Source organism: Odocoileus virginianus, chromosome 13 (assembly GCF_023699985.2).
Source record: "Odocoileus virginianus isolate 20LAN1187 ecotype Illinois chromosome 13, Ovbor_1.2, whole genome shotgun sequence".
NCBI lineage: Eukaryota > Metazoa > Chordata > Mammalia > Artiodactyla > Cervidae > Odocoileus > Odocoileus virginianus.
Genome location: NC_069686.1, coordinates 13,499,339 through 13,521,381, shown reverse-complemented (window position 1 = coordinate 13,521,381; position 22,043 = coordinate 13,499,339). Strand labels below are relative to the sequence as shown.

At 39.4% G+C, this 22,043-nt stretch overlaps 2 protein-coding genes across 7 annotated transcripts in view; one reads left to right on the top strand and one right to left on the bottom strand.

The window, feature by feature from the left end:
* Positions 1-2,815: 2,815 nt before the first annotated feature.
* HNRNPA3 (heterogeneous nuclear ribonucleoprotein A3) lies at positions 2,816-12,250 on the top strand. Of its 3 annotated transcripts, none has more exons than XM_020871002.2 (11): positions 2,816-2,960; positions 4,950-5,072; positions 5,164-5,310; positions 5,391-5,601; positions 5,931-6,020; positions 6,103-6,198; positions 6,299-6,379; positions 6,816-6,959; positions 7,548-7,670; positions 7,789-7,858; positions 10,657-12,250. In XM_020871002.2, the coding sequence occupies exons 1-10, from the start codon at positions 2,889-2,891 to the stop codon at positions 7,839-7,841; spliced, it is 1,140 nt and encodes a 379-aa protein (XP_020726661.1). In that variant the 5' UTR covers positions 2,816-2,888; the 3' UTR covers positions 7,842-7,858; positions 10,657-12,250. The 3 variants fall into 3 exon arrangements, with proteins under 3 accessions (XP_020726661.1, XP_020726660.1, XP_020726662.1); XM_020871001.2 differs by having other exon boundaries at positions 7,955-12,250; XM_020871003.2 differs by having other exon boundaries at positions 2,817-2,960; positions 6,816-6,956; positions 7,955-12,250.
* A 4,036-nt stretch (positions 12,251-16,286) lies between these two features.
* The window catches only part of NFE2L2 (NFE2 like bZIP transcription factor 2), a 33,021-nt gene continuing 27,264 nt past the window's right edge, over positions 16,287-22,043 (bottom strand). For 3 of the 4 annotated variants that reach the window (XM_020870995.2, XM_020870998.2, XM_020870999.2), the window contains exons 2-5: positions 20,136-20,402; positions 19,459-19,548; positions 18,425-18,616; positions 16,287-18,010 (exon numbers count right to left, since the gene is read on the bottom strand). In XM_020870995.2, the coding sequence (XP_020726654.1) occupies positions 16,781-18,010; positions 18,425-18,616; positions 19,459-19,548; positions 20,136-20,402 (1,779 nt within the window). In that variant the 3' untranslated portion in view covers positions 16,287-16,780. The remainder of the gene's footprint in view (positions 18,011-18,424; positions 18,617-19,458; positions 19,549-20,135; positions 20,403-22,043) is intronic. The other variant, XM_070475985.1, reaches the window with a different exon arrangement.

Sequence of the window (22,043 nt, the reverse complement as noted above, 5' to 3'; positions counted from 1 at the left end):
TGTCTAAAAAAGCCACGGAATCTGGATGAACAACTAAACTGGAAGAAATCCACAATTTACTCTAGGCCAAAAGACCAGAATAAGCAGACTGACATAGCATTTTCTTGGATGGAAGTACTTAATATCGTATCACCGAACATTTCTCAAATTAATATGAAAATTTAATACAATTTAAAGAAAGAATAACACAAGTTATTGATTAGAAATAACTTGGTTAGAAAACACCATGCAAACATATGCCAAAGTGAAGCCAAGTGGTCAGTCTTCTTGATAACCCTGCAGTGTCTCATAGGTAATGAGGTGTGAATGCCATCTCCCTGAGGTCTTTAACTTCAAGTTTTTCTGCACACTCAGAGCTGACGAAGTTATTCTTGACTATTTCATATATAGTTTTATGAAACAGTCTTACTATTTGTAATGAAACTCACAAAGTTTTTATATATTAACAAGACACTAAGGGTATAAAGTGAAGTCACTCAGTAGTGTCTGATTCTGCGACCCCATGGACTGTAGCCTACCAGGTTCCTCCGTCCATGGGATTTTCCAGGCAAGGATACTGGAGTGGATTGCCATTTCCCTCTCCAGGAGCTCTTCCTGACCTAGGGATTGAAGCCCGGTCTCCGGCACTGTAGGCAGAGGCTTCACTGTCAGAGCCACCAGGGAAGTCCATTGGAAGTTCATTGGTTGGTATAAACCCCTGACAGGTTTTCTGCCATAAGCCGGCGAGTCCTTCATTTCACACAAGCACACTACATAGTAAAGTACGGCAGAAAACACGTTTGCTAGGAGAACAAAGAACTAGAGCTCCACCCATCCTTACCTTGTCCTGAAGAATCCCGGAGGAGCCCCCAATATGAAAGGTTGCTGCTGAACTACAAAAGGGGCCAGGATTCTTGGCCTCCCGAGGAGAACTCAATCCCGGGCCAGTGACGAAGCTTTGATCGCTCAGAGCTTTTGTGTAATAAAGTTTTATAAAAACTATAAAAGAGCTAGAGAAAACTTCTGACACAGACATCAGAAGGGGACAGAAAACTTTTCCAATATCTCAAGGACTACTGTTGGCTATCAGGAGTACCTGATAAACAGAATATGTAATCATTTGCTTGTGATAATAGAATCAGAGCAACCAGAGGAGGTTTGAAAGGTTGTTTCATCCAAGTTTCATTAAGGCCTAGAGACTGGTTTCTGCCCCAGAACAGAGTACATTTAGTTCATGTCTCCCAAATCAAACACTGTTCCACTTGGGCAATGCTACATAAACACCAACAGATTGTTATTACTTGTGCCCCATTTTTCCCCAAACTCCAAGCTGGTCATTCCCCATTGGTTAATAAACTGCCTTTCAAACAACTTAGAATATAACTGATTAGATTTCTAATCTTTCTAAGGAAGGGCATGGTCAATTCTAAAGGAGATGTTCATATGGATTGCTACATTAAAATATATGGCATGTTTTAGTATCGTAGGGAGAGTGTCAATCCTGGTCATTTTATCAGCACCTTTGCTTAAATAGGAGTCCACAAATTATTAATTTACAGCTGTCATGGGTGTTGGCGATCACTAAATCTTATCCCCATTTTCATTAAAAAAAAAAAAAAAAAGAAACACCCACGAAACTAAAACTAGAGCTCATTGAGGGCAAATGAGTTAGTCATTTGGTAGGCCAAGAAAGAATTAGACCGACTCTGATTCTGTTTGTATACTTCACAAGTGAAAATAATTAGGTAAAAATCATTCTCCGAGTATCTTATAATCCTACTTTTAGCAATCTTGTAAATCATTACTTAAATCTGGCGTCTCAGCTCTTTGCACAGCAACTAGTAGTTTAAGAAAATAATGCCAACAGATTTCTTGAGATGAGTGAGTACCTAATTAACTGACTTCTACCAACTGGAAGGGAAATGGCAACCCAGTCCAGTATTCTTGCCAGGAAAATTCCATGGACAGAGGAGCCTGGCGGGCTACAGACCATGGGGTAGCACATATATATTATCTTTTTAACACTCTTTTTTAAAATAGTTTTTTTTAAAGCTTTCCTCCTCATTTTCACTTTATTTATTTAATCTTTCGGTCTCACCACTGGGCACGTGGGTGGAATCTTAAGTTCTCCAGCCAAGGATGGACCCCCCCTCCCCCACCCCTTGCGGTGTAAGCACAAAGTCCTAACTACCAGACCACCAGCAAAGTCACCCTCCACCAGTCGTGCTTCTGCTCTTTAAGGGTGAAATTCCAAGGTGTCAACCGCGTTTTGCAGCCTTTCCAAGATGCCCATGATTCACATGCGTTCGTGTGACAAGGATTTTCAGTGCGGGCCCTCACAGTGGGCGTGGTAGTCATGGACTCCAGGCCTTGGCATTTGGAAACGTGCGAGGAGACGCCGAGGGGCAGAGAGGGCTTTCTTACAACTCTAAATTACAATAAGGAAAAACGTGGTTTTATTTAAGCACGGGAATGAAATAAATCCGGTAATAGAGACCTAAAAGGCCCACGTGGGGGAGGGGAAAGGGGCGCGAGAAGAAAGGGAAACAGGCCTTTTTCTCCAGTGACGCGCGGTCACGAGGCGTTCTCCCGACGTGGGCGCATGCCATTGGCCAAACCCCAGCTGACGTCCTCGTAGCCGCCCGGGCGCGAACAGTGGCAAGGGCGGTGCCGCACTGGAAGTTGGCGAGGCGAGCGCGCTCCCGGGGCCTGCCACGCCTCCATCCTCTGCCCGCCAATCCACTCTTCAAGTCCCTCTTCGCGCCCAGGTGGCCACGCCCCTTCCTAATTCGCCCCTCCCCCCACTAAGCCGGCGGCGCGCGGAAAGTGCGTCACGTGACGGCTGGCTCCGCCTCTTCCTCTCGGTCCCATATTGAACTCGAGTTGGAAGAGGCGAGTCCGGTCTCAAAATGGAGGTAAAACCGCCGCCCGGTCGCCCCCAGCCCGACTCCGGCCGTCGCCGTCGCCGCCGGGGGGAGGAGGTATTAGGGGGAGAGCGGGGGGTTGTTGGGTAGTGGCCGGCAAGGTGGGGGGCCGGGCTCGGTGGGAGCGGGGAGGCCGGGTGAACCGGGTCGGCCGTCCCGCGCTCTGCGTGGAGACGGGCGCTGGGGGGGGGGGGGGGAGGGGAGCGGGCCTCGGAGCCCTCCTCGGGGCTTCTCGCCAGCCTTGCCGGCTCCCTGGGCTGCACAAATGGTCCCTTGGAGGCGCGGTGTGGCTGGCGAGATTTCGGGAGGGGACCTGGCCCGCTGGCCGCGCGGCCTCGCATCCGAGGCCGAGGGCGGCATGGCGGGCCTCGGCGAGAGCGGTTGGGAGGAGGCGGTGGGGGAGGGGAGGGGACGAGCAGGCACATCCGGGCGAGCGAGCAGGCGGGCGGCGGCCACACTGACATTGATCCGCCGCCGCGTTACGAAATGGCGCATTGGCACGCAATGGCCGCCGCCTGGCTTCGCCGCGGGAGAGAGCGTGGGATTGGAAGGAAGAGGGAGGAGGCGGCCCAGCAGAGAATGCCGCAAATGGCTTCTAAGCTTGGGGCCTAGTGCTCTCGGTGATGTTCTCCCGACGCATTTCTACGCCTTAGAGATCTCTCGGTGGAGAATTTTATGTTTCGTTCTGTACCTTGCAGCACTCGGTTAAAAACACGACTCTTTTATTTTGAAGTTTACTGTTTTAAAGTACTTACTGAGCTGCCATTTTTGCCAGAGTACTTAATATATTACACGTAACTTCGCGCCATGTGCGTGAAGTGGTCTATCTCGAAATTTTGAGTGTGGTTGTAAAATATGAAATTGAAAATTTTCTCATCTTCATTTTTTTTATTCTCTGATGGGTCGGCCCTGGTTGTAGTTTATTGGAAATTTGTTTTCCAGGCCTGCAACCAGAGTCGAATTTTTCATTTGATATAATTCCGTGTGGGTTCTAGTTGGTTTGTCAAGTTTGTGTTGTCGTCAATGAGATGCATTTAACTGGGCCTTGAAAGGGTGAAATTAAGTGAATTAATGCTTTAGGCTATTAATCGTTTAACATTTTTTCCTAGCATGTGACAGCCTCTTCATATTAAATGCCTTAGCGTCTCTACTTTTAGAAGACACAGGAAGACCTTAGAATGTAATGTATTTAAGCACTTTTGATGAACGGTATCTTAATGCATATGTGTATTAAGTGGCTGTTTTTGTAATTTATTAAAGACCTAGTTGAAGTATAAAACAATTCAGGCCATATGTTGGTTTTCTGTAAATCTCAAATTTTTGTTTTGTTGGGCTCCTTTCTTGTCAACCTATATCGAATACTGTACTTAACATAAGTCCAAAACTGGTGCTTGTGTGACCCGGTGAAGTGTTGGTTTTGATATTTTGGACATGTGGTAGGAGTGCAAATAGGAAATTTTTATGTGGTAGGTTTTTTTCCCCACAGGTTTTTTGGTGAGGGGGAATGCTGGTTTCTTTTCATTGAGAAATATTTATTTCAACATCTTTATTTGCTTGAAAGTGGTAAATTTCCCTTTGTCACTCGTAACGTAACTTGCGCTTCACGGTTTAGTGGTTTAAAATTAAATGCTTTGGGAGGTGTAGAGTCAGGAGGGAAGTTAGGAAAAGAAACGGCATAGATAAAATACTGAAAATACTGAATTCACAACACTAATTTCTTAGAAAGTGGTTTTCTCAGTGGCCACTTCAAAAATAATCTACCCTCAGGAATTTGTAGTTGTAGCTCAAAATTATGGGACTTTTGAATTTGGAATTCTCTTGGGCTTCAGTTTAGTTTTGAAGTGATGTTGGCATTTCAGAGTTTGGCTATAGGTTTTCTTGGTGTTTGGGTCCCTTTAATCGATGTGTATGATTCTACTCTAGTGTCTTAACTGGACAGTGATAATGGTACAGGAATTTGTTATTTGTAGGGGATTAAAAGTCTTGTGCATTTTTCTTTGCATTAAACTACTAAACGAATTAAAATGCATTGGTTTCTTTCCTCAGGGTCATGATCCCAAGGAACCAGAGCAGTTGAGAAAGCTGTTTATCGGTGGTCTGAGCTTTGAAACTACAGATGATAGCTTAAGAGAACATTTTGAGAAATGGGGCACGCTTACAGATTGTGTGGTAAGTTATTAAAGTAACAAAAAGGTTTCTCAGAAGAGGTCAGAGGACCTGCGGAGGTGTGTTTCAGTGCTTTAAAATTTTTATTTTGTAGGTGATGAGAGACCCCCAAACAAAACGTTCCAGGGGCTTTGGCTTTGTGACTTACTCTTGTGTTGAAGAAGTGGATGCAGCAATGTGTGCACGACCACACAAGGTTGATGGGCGTGTAGTGGAGCCAAAGAGAGCTGTTTCTAGAGAGGTATTTTAATAATACCATGTTGTATGACATGAAATTGTAAAAATTTGAGGTTTTTTCACTTACATATTTTTTATTTGTAGGATTCTGTAAAGCCTGGTGCCCATCTAACAGTGAAGAAAATTTTTGTTGGTGGTATTAAAGAAGATACAGAAGAATATAATTTGAGAGACTACTTTGAAAAGTATGGCAAGATTGAAACCATAGAAGTTATGGAAGACAGGCAGAGTGGGAAAAAGAGGGGATTTGCTTTTGTAACTTTTGATGATCATGATACAGTTGATAAAATTGTTGGTAAGTAGCAATTTGAATGGAAGAACTTGAATGAGAAAGCAGAAATGGTTTGCTCTATTCTAAACTTGTTAAATTGCTTAAAGTTTGTATTGTGCATGAAATAGCACGGAAAAGTGTACGCTTCGGTTTTCATGAAGTAGCTACACCTGTAACCAGCATCTGGATCAGTAAATGTAATTCACATCCCAGAACACATCCCCACTCAGAAGTCACTACCCTTTTGATGATGTTCTAATAAGTTGTATAGCAATAAAGGATATCATTTATATGTGCTTTTCCAAAAACATCAAATAACTTTTCTTTGTTTGTTTGATTAAAAAAAATTTTAGTTCAGAAATACCACACTATTAATGGGCATAATTGTGAAGTGAAAAAGGCCCTTTCTAAACAAGAGATGCAGTCTGCTGGATCACAAAGAGGTGGGTAGTATCAGTATGCATATGAAATATACATAAGTTATGATGGTAAGTTTCTTAAAGATCTTTCTTGCTTGTGTTCAAGGTCGTGGAGGTGGATCCGGCAACTTTATGGGTCGTGGAGGAAACTTTGGAGGTGGTGGAGGTAACTTTGGCCGTGGTGGAAACTTTGGTGGAAGAGGTAGGGTGTTGTCTTATTTCTCAGAACGTGTCTACTTAAAATTTACTAGTAAATTGAATATACATTTAATTCACACCTTTTTTAAATTTTTTTTTTTAAGGAGGCTATGGTGGTGGAGGTGGTGGCAGCCGAGGGAGTTATGGAGGAGGTGATGGTGGATACAATGGATTTGGAGGTGATGGTGAGTTTTGTAATGTTTGACGCTTTGACTTTGTTTCTATATTTTTGTGTGATTTTACTATTAAAGTATGCTTCTAAATTAATACTGTAGAAGACTAGACCTTTTTTCTCCTTAAGATTTAATGTTATCTTGTTCTTTTTTGGCTGGTAAGATTTATTGTACCGATAATTGAGGTGGACTTATTTTTCTCAGAGGAGACTGTTTACTGGTTTTCTTAGATTTTTTGTTTTTAAAAATGGAACTGTTTTTTAACATCAAAAGATTTAAGCATTTGTATTAGTAGTTAATACCCCAGACTGTAGCTGTTCTATTAACCAGGTATCACAAAACTTTAATGTGTTAATCAGCCTGTTTTCCTAGGGCTTAAAGTCACAGTAAACTGGCATTCTATAACTGTACATTTGTTTTTGTCTAAAAACCCAATTTGTTTTTCTAGGTGGCAACTATGGCGGTGGTCCTGGTTATAGTAGTAGAGGAGGTTACGGTGGTGGTGGACCAGGATATGGAAACCAAGGTGGTGGATATGGTGGCGGTGGTGGAGGATATGATGGTTACAATGAAGGAGGAAATTTTGGAGGTGGTAGGCTTTCACTTGTTCTAAGTATTCAATACTGTTTATATAGTTCATTAAGGCATTTTAGAAAAATGTTAAAACAGGTCAAATTTCACGTTTTATAATAGAAAATACTCAAATAGTGGAAAGTTAAACTGAATTTTCTCCCACTGCTATGATTTAGTTAAATTTGCAAAATGTATTCACGTGTTCTCCATTTTTAAATGGAACATTTAACAGTAATGTTTGTTGCCTGAATTTTACTTCAGGTGCTTTTAAACTGGACAGATGTTAACTATAAATTGAATATGCAGACATGTTGAATAGTTATCAGGATTTAGGTGATTAAAAATATATGTCAGCAATGTTTCAGACTAAGTTAGTCTGCATCATTACTCCATACTCCATGATGCAATTTTCACTCCTCATTCCTCTCCTGTGTATGTCTGAGGTCTTTCTGGTGGAAAGAGTTTGATAGTTCTGTGAAATCTCAAAGGAATGTGTGTGTCAGGATGGTGCCATGATTGTCGAAAGATAATGCAATGCATGTATATATTAAAAACAAGGAAAATAACTTCTGTAGGTCAGCCACAAATAAAATCTTTGTAATTTCAGGTAACTATGGTGGTGGTGGAAACTATAATGATTTTGGAAATTATAGTGGACAACAGCAATCAAATTATGGACCCATGAAAGGGGGTAGTTTTGGTGGAAGAAGCTCGGGCAGTCCCTATGGTGGTAAGTAATTGTTTTTCCTAGTAAAATTCTATATTGCCTTTTAAGTTTAAAATTATGTATATATATATATATTATATATATGTTATATTCTTTATAATCTTTTTATGTGTATTTCCAGGTGGTTATGGATCTGGTGGTGGAAGTGGTGGATATGGTAGCAGAAGGTTCTAAAAACTCAGAAGAAAAGGGTAGGTATCTTTTTTAAGTTTTTATAATGATGATAAAAGAATATGTGGAATTGTTCACTGAGTGTAATAATTTTTTTATCCTGTATTATTCAACAGGCTACAGTTCTTAGCAGGAGAGAGAGCGAGGAGTTGTCAGGAAAGCTGCAGGTTACTTTGAGACAGTCGTCCCAAATGCGTTAGAGGAACTGTAAAAATCTGCCACAGGAGGAACGATGATCCATAGTCAGAAAAGTTACTGCAGCTTAAACAGGAAACCCTTCTTGTTCAGGACTGTCATAGCCACAGTTTGCAAAAAGTGCAGCTATTGATTAATGCAATGTAGTGTCAATTAGATGTACATTCCTGAGGTCTTTTATCTGTTGTAGCTTTGTCTTTTTCTTTTCTTTTCATTACATCAGGTATATTGCCCTGTAAATTGTGGTAGTGGTACCAGGAATAAAAAATTAAGGAATTTTTAACTTTTCAATATTTGTGTAGTTCAGTTTTTCTACATTTTAGTACAGAAACTTTAACAAAATGCAGTTTTGAAGGTGTTTCCTTGTGAGTTAACAAGTAAAGAAGATCATTGTTAATTACTATTTTGTATGAATTTTGCTAAAGTTAACTGTAAAGAAACACCTGCTGACTTGCAGTTTAAGGGGAATCTATTCTCCCCATTTCCAAACCATGAAATGAATGGCTCTGACATGTGGAGAGAATAGATATTTGTATGTTTGCAATGTGTGTTTTAGATAATAGAATTGGGTATTTAAATTAGCATATTTGTGAATTTAATAGCATTAAGATTTACCTTCAAATGAAAAATCTCAAAATTTCTATTTGGTTTTTGTGCATTTTCTTTCAAAATGTAATCATGATTTTAGTGTATTAGCTTTGCTGAGAGTCCTAGCTGTGTTTAGAACATCTCCATTCTACATTCACCTTGGTCACAAGTGAACTGCTGCCATAGTTTTATTTGGGTGTAAAGAATGTCTACTGCCCTCTGTTTAAATTCTGGGAAGGGGTAGTGAATGTTTCCCCTTTCCTCCTACCTTAGGAAACATTCTTGAAATCTTGAAAATACAAGACCACTAAGCCTGCTGTATCTGAGCAAATTAGTGGCTACCTTTTTTTCCTTTTTAAAGCACAAGAGGCCCGTAAATCTTCAGTTAATTTTCCTTGGTTTAATATATATTTTTTTGATACAAGCTCTCAGAGCAAGGGAATAAAAATCATGCATTGTTGAACCCTTAACTGGCTGGCATGCTTTCCTGTCTGTACCCTCTGCCTTTTACTGGTTGAAAACCAAGGATAGTCTAGATGGAAATCATCCCAGATACTTAACTGCAGTAGACTTGCAGCACAGTTGCTTAGTACAAAAAAGCTTTTCACTTCCCCCAAAACCTGAATTCAAATTTGAATTGTTAGCTTGTACTCACTTAAGATCCCAAAGAACACACTGTTATTCATGTGTATGCTTGAACCTAAATCATGTTGGTATGAGTTTACAATTTGTTTGGAAGATCCTTGTTGAGAAGAGTTTTAGATAATAAGGTCACATATATATATATATATATAAAAATCAATGTCTACTGTTTTGCGCCAGCTAGTGTTTACAATTTCATTCAAGCCCTGAGTATGTGCCCTGTTGTTATTGTTTCTTTGGCAGTTGAACGTTGAATTCGAGATTCTTCTTTTTGTTTTAAGAAGTACTAAGCAAAACAAGCAATAAAGGGGGGATGGGGCGTGCTAGTGTTTGACTATGCTCTCGTTGCTCTAATTCTGTGCCTCTGTGCATTAATATTTGGATGCATGCCAGCATGGAAATTGGTCTTCACAGACACTGCAGTTTTTCAGAAAACACTCACAAACCAATAAATGTAACAGACATTCCATTTGTTAATGGACATATGTGAATAAGCAGTGTAGAAAATAGGCTAATTATTAGCAAATGGTTAAGTCTTTAACAACTTAAAAGTGTGGTTATATAAATGGACACTGTCAATGTTCATAACTTAAATCTGGGTACCTGGTCAAAATAATGCTTGGGAAACATTTTATTAAAATTAAGCTAAATTGTCTCAAGTTTTTTTTATTCATATAATAAAGGTTGAAGGAATGGGGGAGGTTAACATTTCCTGTTTCTATGTTTGTGAAATTGTTTTGACACAACCTTGACAGTATCCTTTAATGACATATGAGGTTAATTGTACTGTTAACAAAACTTTCTGTGTTCTGGAACTAGTTTAATAGTGAAAATACTGTCAGTAAGTTGATGTTTGCAACCTATAAGCAGGTGAAATCTGTGTATGTGACCTGTTTATAAGTTGTATTGTTAGCTTAGTTCTTGTGAACAGTGTGGAAAAGTTAAGCCATGAGGAGAGCGATTTAACCAGCTTTAAAGGACCTAAGATGTGCTTTTTAAGCACTGTGTGGATCAAACGAGACTCACTAAGACAGGACTTCAGCAGCATTTTGAGTATGGACAAGTCAGCATAAATAAAGAATGACAAGGCAGCAGCAAGAGCTTCAACTACAGAGAAGTGAAGGCATAAAATACTATGGTGATAGTGAGCAACTTTCCAAAAGCTAGTTAAATCTGCTTATTACAACTGAAATATCGAAGAAGGTCTAGCAGGAAGGAGCTCTTCGCCTTTTGGAACACCAATGAGAGATAGTTGGCCACAGTCACTAGGTCTAGCATTTAGACCTGCAAGGAAGGGCAATAAGCATTAGGTAAGGTTTGAATTTGAATTTTTTCACTAATTAAAGAGTAATTTTTTGTAAAGCAAGGTAAGAGTAATTTTTTTGATTTGCAGGTTGAATGAGAACCCTACTTGCCTAAATGAGGAATGTCTTTCCTACCATCTTAAATACGAAGGTTTCTGGCTGGGTAAGGTTTGTAGCTCACAGTAAAGCCTGATGACACCATTTGTTTCCCCATAAGTTTACAGTACATTTTTTAAAACTATTAGATACATTGGCAAACTTGTTCAGCTGAAAGCTTTGTCTTGAGGAATCACATCCAGCACATTTTAAACAGTTTTAAGATTTTCTCTGCAAAAACCATGGGTGTTGATCTTGAGTCAGATATGAACAGTTCATTGTTGGTGTCTTTAGTATAAAGTCAATTTTTGGCAAGAGAGTGACCAGATTTTTTAAAGAATTTTTGTAACAAGCATGACTTGTAACAGAAGCATTACACTTCAATCCTCATTCTAGGGAAAAAAAAAAACATCTGGAATGAACTTTCAAAACTGTCAGATCATACAGATCTAAAAATGGTCTTCATTCAAGTGGCCTCATACATAAGTAAGTTCTCTTGCATATGACTTCAGGGAATTACTTGGACTAACAGGATAAACTTTTGGTTCTCTTTTGGTTTTGTTGTTGACCGGTTAACCAGAAGTAGTGGGGCCCTATGTAAACTAAAGCTCCTTTCTAAAAGACAACCTTTCCCAAAGAATAGTTTAAAAATTACTCCATTGCTACACAAAGTCAGATGCTGATTGTTCATAAGGGCTATTATTGCTGCCCCAAAAGGGCTTGTTAAAATTTGAGATTTGGTGTTAATTCACTTTTTAAAATAACACTAGGGGGAGAGGGGATGGACGGTTAAAATAAAACTGGCTTCTAAATTATAAGTCAAGTTCTTAATATAAACAAGAGTAGTTAGTTTGCCACAGATTTATTTTCAGAGAATGGTTGGTTGGGTCTCGGACTAAATCAGGGCTGAGTTTCTACACATAGAAGTGTTAAATAAGGTAAATAGCCTTTTTAATAATTTTTCTTTACAACATGGTTTTTAATGACACAAATTTCCTAAGATAATGAAACATTTTCTTTTTTAAAGGCAAGGCATTGTTCTTTTCCAGTCCATGGATTTTATGAAATAAAGTGATTTTATTTAAATGTAGTTCCATTGTCATTTCTGAAAAATACAATGCTCGTAACTTGTAACACCAGTAAACAACACAAGGGATGGCCAAGGCAAACCTTTTATCAAAACTCCTAGGTTACAGCTTCCCACACTACATTTCTTCAAAAAAAAAAAAATTTACACTGATGTCCTAAAGAAGAAAATTTGGTAAAAAGGACTATTTGTTGAACAGCTGAAATGAAATTGGTTTTAAGGGTTCTGACTATGTAAGTCACAATTTGAAATATTTCTAATGCCAGTATCTCTTGGAATTCCAGTAATTGTCACAAAGTAGTGAGTAAGCATGCTAATGTGCAGGGGTAACGTAAGGATTGTTAGCCTATTTCAAGTATTCAAGATTTCTTTTAAATCTCAATGTTTTACTCTGGTTTATAAGACTTTTAAGAGGTGGTCTGTAATGGATTCAAATGTTTTATTTGTAGTATAATGAAATGTTTACAGAAAGAACTTTTTCATTAAAATATTTTTAGAAATGTGTGTGTTGTTTTGTTACTTCACAATGTTCATGTGACTTCAGTGGTGAATAGGTGGACATTACAAATAAGTAAAAAAGGAAACCTGTAATGAATGAGCCTTCACATTATCAGTTAAAGGTTGTAGATTCTATTCAGTGGAAAACATCACATGGGGAATAGGTGTGGGAAATTTTACTGCCACTTAGGGATTTTTAGGGATAAGCAGCAGGTGACTGGTGAGGAGAAACAACTTTCCTTGGAGAAAAATTGGAGTTAAGCAGTTACGTGAATAAGCAATTTAGAGGAAAGGGGATTCCAGATGTTAGGTACTGTAAGTATTTGGGTTTTTAATTTTTGGCTGTGCCAAGTCTTGGGTAGTGGGCATTCTTTAGTTGTAAGTGGGGCTAGCTACTCTACTGGTGTGAGGGCTTCTAACCTTGAGAAACAGGCTCTTGGGCACAAGGGCTCAGTAGTGGCACACAGGTTTAGTTTCTCTGGCATGGGGGGTCTTCCTCCATCGGGGATCGAACCTGCGTGTCCCTCCTCCCCCCATTACAAGGCGGCTTCTTAACCGCTGGACCACCAGGAAAGCCAAAAGTATTTGGTTTCTTAACCTCGAAAAAGGCAGTTGAGCATTTTTTCATTGAAGGGTTGGGAAAAGATAACACTAATTTCTTTGCGTTGATAGTTATTAACATGTTAAATGCTTTCTGAATTGACACCCTCTTGAGGATTTTTGGCTGTTAACAAGATCTTGACACATTTTGCTTTTATTCAATATTGCTTTCATAGAATAGTTTTGTATTCTGTGAAACTAGGTTATAAATTAGAGTTTAATGCTTGAGTTAAGTAAGCTATTTGCTCAGAATGAAAATGCAAAATGTTAGGACAAATTGGACCCTCCCATGTACTGGAATTAAAAGTGGGATCCAGTTAAAACATTAGGTTAATTGAACTTGGAACAGTATGAAGTACCAAGGGTTGGGGGAAGAGTAAAGTAGTAGGTTTGTAAAATGCCATTTTTGCTTACTGCTTTTTCAGTCAGGTAGGGGCAAGGGTGCATCTGTGTTTGCCTGGCAGCATGACACTGGAAGCTGCTTGGGAAATAATGGCTTTATCTGTCCTGTTTTTAAATTGGTAACGTGAATGATACGAGGATGTGGACAGCTTAATGAGAAATGGTAAAATTTCAGCACATCCATGTATATAGACATTAATAGTTTGGGCTTATCACAAGGATTACATTCTATCAGATGTTATACCTGTATCTGAAAAACAGGATACATGTCATTTTCATTTAAAAAAAGACGTTGAATTAGTCCATTCTGCCAACAAATTTTGAGTTAATTGCATCAGAAGTACTCTTCAACAGGTTATTTGCATTTAACCTCAGTTGTCTTAACACCCTTTATTAAAAGTATTGGAAAATATGCAAACAGGAATTTTCACATAGTTGTGTGACCATGATCAAGTTATTAGGGGTTTCTTTATATGCCATGCTCCCTTAGGTAGTTTGGTGATGGTAGTGGGCCCCTTAGAATATTTTTTATATGCATCAACTATGTAGAATTAAATCTTACTTTGACAATGGTTATCAAGTATTAGGTTTGACTCAGCAGTATGTGCTCTAGGCATCAAATAAGCCTAGTGCTAAATTTAACCTTGAAGTTGTGGATAAGTGGCATTCTGAGAGACAAGTCTACAGTAATCTAGTGATGTAGTAAGTCTAAAGGTTAAATCTGATAATGGATTTAAAGAGCTAAAGCTAGTACCTGTTAGATGGTTCCTAAAGATATTTTTTTTAAGGGTGATGAAGTTAATGCTATCGGGAGGTTTTCCTCTCCATGTAGACTCAAAGTTCTTGTCTAAATTTTTTCCCAGTTCTCAGAGAAAAGCTGGAGTTGACCTGGTAATAGCTTTGGGAATATTTTGTGTATGTTCTGAGACTTAGAAGAATGAGTATGTAAGTTTAAGGTACTTTGAGGGGCCACTCCACAGGCTTCAGGAGAAATCTTGCAAGAATTCTGTACAACAAATGGATTATCATGAAATTAAGATTTCTAATAGAATGCTTGCTATACCTTGATGTGAAAGGCATTGGTACACATTTTGAAATGAGGAACTGAGTTTAAGGCTTAATCGGATAGCCAAGTTTAAAAATCTGAGGAGTTAATGATAAATATATTTCAAATCTTGATCAAGAGATGAAATCTTTTAGTCACGGGTCACTTAGAATTTGTTAGGTTTTAAAATTCTGGTTCTATGTAATGCAGTATGTATAGTACTTCAGAATAATTCTTAGGTACTGAGATGTGATTGGTTGTCTTAAAAGTATTTCTGGATATGACAATGAATGAATGGGAGTGAAAGTATCTGCTGTCATGCTAGTGGAGTGTTCTTCCCCTGTGGGGGTGGGGGGAGGGGATGGTGGTTAGTAGATGCTAAAGTTAATTCCAGGTACTCCAAGTGGTGGCTACTGATAAGATTGTTCACTATCACCCTCACCCAATATTTTATATAAGGGTAATTTATTCAAGATGAGATTGTCTTGAGGTGGGGAAAGGGGTATCTTACAGGGATCTATCTCAGTACCATTGTGGGAAGGAGTTTTTGGTCACTAAGTTGTGTCGACTTTGTGATCCCATGGACTACACCTCACCAGGCTCCTGTTTATAGGTATTCCCAGGCAAGGACACTGGAGTGGGTAGCCAATCCCTTCTCCAGGGGATCTTCATGATTCAGAGATTGAACCCCAAGTGTTTTAAATTGCAAGTGGATTCTTTTATCATCTGGGCTGCCAGGGAAGCCCACAGCAGAGTACATTTGAATGCCTGGATTTACCCTTAGTCGTTTTCCATCTCTGAACTTTCCAGTCATCTGAGTCAAATTCTTAATAAGCTAGTTTGACTTTAATTCCCTTTCTCTTGCTAATGTAGGGCCAAAGAAAATATCATTTATAGAGTGCTTGCTATTAGCTAGGCTCTGTATTTATTTTTTGGAGTAATTCACTGCATGTTTATCCCCAATTTACAGATGAGTAAGCTGCATGCTTTGCCTCACTGGAAGTCATTCTTGGAAAATGGCAGCAGCCCAGGCAACCTGGCTCTAGGGCATGTAGACCTGTCTTGCTCCCAGCGGATTGATAGGACTCTGAATAACCTGCCCGTTGTGTGTTCTAAACATGCTTAACCCTCAGATAACTTCTATTTTCCCACTTGAATTTAAACATGACTTGAGTCAGACATTGATTAGATGAAGTGATGAGTGCTGTGAATGGCTTTGTGTGGGTGGCTTGCAGATTCTCAAAATTTTAAAGGGCTTTAATTTTTACCTGCTATTTATATGTTTAATCATAGAATATGTCCCAAAGTGAACTGATTTTCCCACCTAGACCTCTTAGCCACAGTCTTAGCCATGTCTGGGCAACTCTGTTCTTTCGGATGTTCAAGTACTTGAGTCACCTTCACCCTGCATCCATTCGTTGGAAACTCCTTTTAGTTCTTAGAAACATGCAGAATCCACTGCCTCCTCACTAGTGTAACCCCAGACAGACACCATGCCCATGTGAGCATGTCAGAGCCTCCCCATTGGTCTGCTCCTACCTTTCCTCTTCAGACTATTATGGACACAAGGCAGAGGAAACCTTTTAATTCTGATGTTACTCCTACTTAACACCTCCAGTAGTTCTCTAATAGGCAAAAGCCAAGGTATGAAGGCTTAGCAAGGATCTGTGCCATGTCCTAATGTACCAACCTACCCTTTTCCTCCCACTCCATGTTAAGCCATACAGTTCTTCAGACCCCCAGCCTTACAGCTTCCTGCGTCTGATACTTGTTGCTAATAGAATGCTTCTCCCACACCTTCATGTGTATGGCATCTACCTATTGATACAAATAAAAGAACCAGTGTTTTCATGTCGAGGTATATACAGCATTTTTCTTGATTGAAATATACTTGCTGAATAGAAAAATCTTTCTGATAATACACGTGCCAATTTAGTGTGATGCTAGATATTGTCATGTAAGATTGTGAATGAACTTCAAGGAAATAATAGAACGGTCCTGATATTCCTTTATTAGTACCAGTTTTTCAACTAAATTGTCTTTTGCCAGAGCTAAACAATTTAATATAAAAAAAATGCCATTTTTTTTGTTCATATGGTATTTATAAAAAAAAAAGTACATAGTGGTTAGTTTTGCAACAATTTGCTTTTTAGCCAGATGTATCATATAAATCTATGAAGGTAACAAATGAGATAAGAACAGTATAAATAAGGAGTTTTTGTAGTATTTACAGTATATAGAAACTAGCCCAAATGGTGTTCTAAGAAATTTTAAGTTTACAAAGTTAAAGTGAATCTACTGATTCAGCATACTGATAACTTATTTTAATGCTTCTTAAAAGTTTTATATTTTCTACACTAGTTGAGTATAATTTTGCATAGAATTACTTATAAAGTATATTTCTGCATTTCACATCACAGTAGGAGCTTTTTTAGTATAACAGTACAAAAAAACCCAAAATCACTAGATCAGAAAAGGTCAAAATCTAGTTTTTCTTAATATCTGGCCTCTTGCTTTTGGGAACAAGGAATACATTGCCATCTCTTGTTTGTTGCAAGGAGTATTCACTTGGAGAGTAAGGCTTTCCATCTTCATCACGTAGCATGCTGAAGACTTCAAGATACAAGGTGCTGAGTTGTTTTTTCAGTAGATGGAGGCTTTTGTCATTTTCTCCTCTTTCTTTGAGCAATTTTTCTTTTTCATCTTTTAAATGATCTAAATCTTGCTCCAGTTCCACTATATTTTCCAGTTTTCTTTTTCTGCAATTCTGAGCAGCCACTTTATTCTTACCCCTCCTACGTATATCTCTAATTAACGCAAGTTGAGCCTCATTGAATTGCTCCTTGGACATCATTTCATTGAAGTCCTCAACTGGGAGGTTAATGATCTTTTCTACAGGGAATGGGATATGGAGAGCTTTTGCCCGTAGCTCATCTCTTGTGAGGTGAGCCTCCAGGCGGCTTGAATGTTTGTCTTTTGTGAATGGGGTTTTTCGATGACCAGGACTTACAGGCACTTCTTTCTTTGGTGCATTTGCACACTGGGAATCACGTGCCGGAGCGCTCTTCCCCTGCGATGATGACAGAGGTTGGACAGGGTCCCCAGAAGGCCACACTGACTGTGTTTTGGGACCCTTCTGTTTGACATTTCCAGGGGCACTGTCTGTCTCTTCCATTTCGGAATCACTGAAGCCAAGCAGTGTGTCCCCGTAGACAGAAGACCCCACTGAGTGGTCTGGTGATGCCACGCTTGGACTTGTGTTCAGTGAGATGCCAGAGTCGGAGTCATTGAACTCTGCTGCGGTGCTTTCAGGGTGGGTTTGATTGAAGGCTTTACACAGCGACAGATCTGAGAGATCAATGGGCCCATCCAGAAGTTCAGAGAGTGACTGGCTTAAAGTAGCAGAGGAGGGCATGGCATTGCTGGTACTGGGCTCTGCTACAAAGGCAGAATAAAATTCATCACCAAAATCTGTATTTACTGTGGCACTTGAATTTAATGAGTTCACTGTCAACTGGCTGGAGTCTTCAGTGGAGAGGATGCTGCTGAAGGAATCCTCAAAAGCGTTGAGAAAATGTGGGCTGCAGTTACCTACTTCTTTATCCAGTGAGGGCATTGATGAATAGAAATGATAATTGTCAATTTCTGTCAGTTTGGTTTCTGGACTTGGAACTGTACTAGTCTCAGCCAGCTTGTCATTTTGAATATTAAGACACTGTGGAAAAGAAGTTTATACTATGTAAATCAAGGTTAAGCTGTTTTTAATAGTTGATACTCGGTATCTGATGGTTCTCTCTCCCCACCCTGATTTTTCACCAAGCTCCTCCAGAATTCAGAGATAATTCCCACTTCCAACAGATCGTTACACCTAAGCATATGTAACATTTTCAGAGTTCCCAGATCAGACTTCAGGTTTATAACTTGATCCATCCTCAAGACATCCAGTCCATTTAACTAACAAAAGTTCACTGAAGTGTGCATGGTGCCCAGGCTATCCTGACTAATTTAAAAGCACCTTCCAATTCTTCCTATAAGTAGGTGGCATATAAATAATAACTGGAATGACTAATTTAAAGGAACTGAGTATAAAATAGCATCTTTGGTATTCATTATACTAGATCTTAGTTACCTGTAATTCTGGAATGGATAACAGTTCCTCCCAAACTTGCTCAATCTCCTGCTGCATATCGTCTAAATCTGCAGTGGCTACCTGAACAACCAGAGTTTCAGGTGACTGAGCCTGATGAGGAGCAGTGAAGACTGGGCTCTCGGTGTGGCTGGGAATATCAGGAACAAGTGATTGAAACGCAGCCGAAGAAACCTAAAATTGAGAAGGCATTTGTATATGAATCTGCCACCAACAGTGGGTGGGTGCAGCCCAAAGCCATCACAACATCTGAAGTTGGAACTGGCTGCAGTTCCATATTTGTCATAACTTCTATTTCTATATGATGAAGCAAATCTTTGTCTCGCCCAATTGACTCCCAAGTTTATTCCTTAGCTTAACTGCTTTACCCTGTGCATTTGAAGGTAAACTTTAAAATGCGTAAGAACAATCTTTAGAATTTAATTTGTATCTATGTAACACCTAGTACAGTGATTCAGAAAATAAATTATTAAAATTGTTAACCGAACAAGTCTTGGTTTTACTACCCAGCCTGCTTTCTACTCAAAGAAATCTATTTCTAAGTACCTGTAACAAATGAGTCATTTGCTTCCATGGTTTTGCTGATGCATGTGTGCTTCTGGCTATGCAGGAGTAAACATTTTTTGTGGTTTTGCATTATATGGGCAGAGGAAGGTTGTTTTTTTGGCACCAAATTGTTACCTATAGGCCGAGGTTTCCACGATAAATATTTGCTCCTAAAATGCTGTTTTATCTTTTTAATGGAGACTCATCAAGGCAGGGGTCCCCAACCTCTGGGACCTAATGCTGATGATCTGAGGTAGAACTGATGTAATAATAGAAATAAAGTGCACAATAAATGTAATGCCCTTGAAATCATCTTGGAACCATCCCCACCTCCCCAGTCCTTAGAAGAATTGTCTTCCACAAAACTGATCCCTGCTGCCAAAAAGGCTGGGGACCACTGCACCAAAGGGATCAATGTAGGTTATATTAGACACAGTTGTGGAGGTCTGCTGTTAATCAGATGTTAATACCTCATTGTCATCTACAAACGGGAATGTTTCTGCCAAAAGCTGCATGCAGTCATCAAAGTACAAATCATCTGCTTTGGGAATGTGGGCTACCTGCACAAAAGGGAAAGACACAGAAGAAGAAAAAAATTGTTCAGTGTTCATAAAATGTTTACAATCTAGTTAATCAAATATCTCTCTTACTTCAGAAGTCAATTTAGTAAAAAGAGCACAGAATCAAAGCAGACTATCTGATTTCAAATCGTGGCCCCTTCAATTTGTTGCCCAGTTTCTGGACAAGTTATTTAACCTCTTTGAGCTGCAGTTGCTCATCTGTAAAGCAGGATAATGGTAATTCACATAATTGTTTTGTTGATTAAATCAATCAATATTAAAACAGTACTTGTCCCAGTACCATGAGTAATCCCTACTACAACAGTTCTACTACTGTCAGTACTGTTGCAGCTAGCTGCTTGATCCTTTCAATGTTTTTTATAGCTTATAAAGCTCTTCCCTGTAATATATATGTCCTAATTGTTATACTCTGAGGTAAGTCAGTCAGGCATTGAACTCATCAGGAGGCTGAGGTTGGGAAGTTTACTTAATAAGTAAAAGGCAAAGCTGGAACTCAGATTAACCCCTGGGTCCATGTTCTTTGGGTCCTGCCCCACACTTTCCCGAGAACTGAGTGCCCCCTGTACCTGGGAGTAGTTGGCTGACCCACTGGTTTCTGATGGTATGTGTTGTGCTGGCTGAATGGGGAGGAATTCACCGGTCTCTTCATCTAGTTGTAACTGAGCAAAAAAGGCTTTCTCTTGCTCCTTTTGGAGTTGTTCTTGTCTTTCCTTTTCAAGCTTTTTCTGTTTTTCCAGCTCATGCTCCTTCTGTCGTTGACTGAAGTCAAATACTTCTCGACTTACCCCGAGATCTATATCTTGCCTCCAAAGTATGTCAATCAAATCCATGTCCTATGTTTAAAACAAAAAAGGAAGGAGAGAGACCATGGTTAAAATGGTTTTAAAATAATAGATAACTCATAATTTATACCACTGCTGATAGTAGGGGGTAGGGAGATTACAAACAAAATCTGAAGAGGAACATAAGTCCAGTGTTCTGGAAGGACACAGTAATTCTATCCAGTGTTTGCATGTATTCATTTAAAAAAAAAATCACCTTCAAACACAGCTATCCATTCTTAACATTTATTACTTGGATTATTAATGAATTGGGAGATGGTAGAGGTCACTAAAAGTAAAGTCACAGATGTTGCACGTTAATGTTCTTGAATCAAAAGAAACCCCACACTTGCCTAATGGAACAGAAAAGTTAGAGCAAGCACCCTGAGCCAGTGGTTTATCATGAGAAATGGAGTTTGAAGAACATGACTGAATATGTGAAATTTCCTCCTAAACTTGCTTGCCAGTTTACAGAGGGGGGAAGGACTGCAAGTTAAACTCTTGCAGTTGTGAGAAACCACTTTTGGTCTTTGCCTAACAGTGGATTATCTTCTGCTTAGCATTTCTTGCTACATTTGTCTCCGTGGTTACTTATTAAAAACAATTTCCTCTTGATCTGAGTTTTAACTCCTGAGGTATGACCATGTTGGTAAGGTCAAGTCCTAGCAACTGGTAATCTTGTGACTGTGGTAAAGCAAGAGGCTGTCAGGAGAACTGCCAAAGGGGTGTTGCCAACTAGGCTCACTCCTGATAAATAACCCTCTGAATAACACAAGCCAAAAAAAAACAGGGCTCCAGGGAACGATGGACGGTAACGCATTCTAACACAAGGGGAGAATCTTACAATGAGGGATTGGTTATTCTGATTTATATAACAAGGCTAGGCTTAGGTACCATGGCCAAATTTTCTAACTATAAATGTGTCAAAAACAATTTTTTTCTGATTTAAAATTTAAGTTTTTGTTAAATTCTGAATAGGAAATTTAAATCTTTCTATTTAATAGATCATTTACATTGAAAACAATGAGATGGAGATTGGAAAAATCAAGACAGAGAAAGGGAATTGGGGCTGAAGGCCAGCAGACTCAGTGTGCAAACATCGAACTATGTGTGTACTGCAGTTCAGACAACGGCTGGCAGCACTGGGCTGCCCAGCGCACTTACAGCTCTATTGTCTTCAGCCGCCAAAGGACAGGAAAAACATGGTGGTTCCTTAGCTGAGCGATCAGGCTATTTCACCCAACCAAATCCAAGCACAGATCACCCAACCTAGAGGAAGCCCAGCTACTGGAGAGTAGAAGCCACCTCTAGCTGTGACTGAAAGTTGGCGTTCAAAGCTGTGAAACCCCACCCATGAGATAAGTTATCCTAGCTTTAAACAGTATAACTTAAGAGTACAAAGTTCACACAGCAGGTAGAGTTAAAGCAGTGTCTGTAGCCCTTGAGAACTGGCTAGGGTATACCTATTTTTAAGGCAACATCTATTAAGATCTTTCTATCTATGCCAGGCGATGTTTTAAGTACTTCAGATACATACAAACCAAGTCTCAAAACCACATGAAGAAAACATGTATCCCTATTTTACAGGTAAGTATATTGAGGCTTAGATACTACTGGAAAGTGCCAGAATAGATATGTCAGGGGCTTCCCACG

Coding starts and splice junctions, on each gene's coding strand:
- HNRNPA3 (XM_020871002.2), top strand. CDS start 2,889: ATGGAGGTAAAACCGCCGCCCGGTCGCCCCCAGCCCGACTCCGGCCGT. Junction 5,073..5,163: donor GCACGCTTACAGATTGTGTG/GTAAGTTATTAA, acceptor TTTATTTTGTAG/GTGATGAGAGACCCCCAAAC. Junction 6,380..6,815: donor CAATGGATTTGGAGGTGATG/GTGAGTTTTGTA, acceptor TTGTTTTTCTAG/GTGGCAACTATGGCGGTGGT.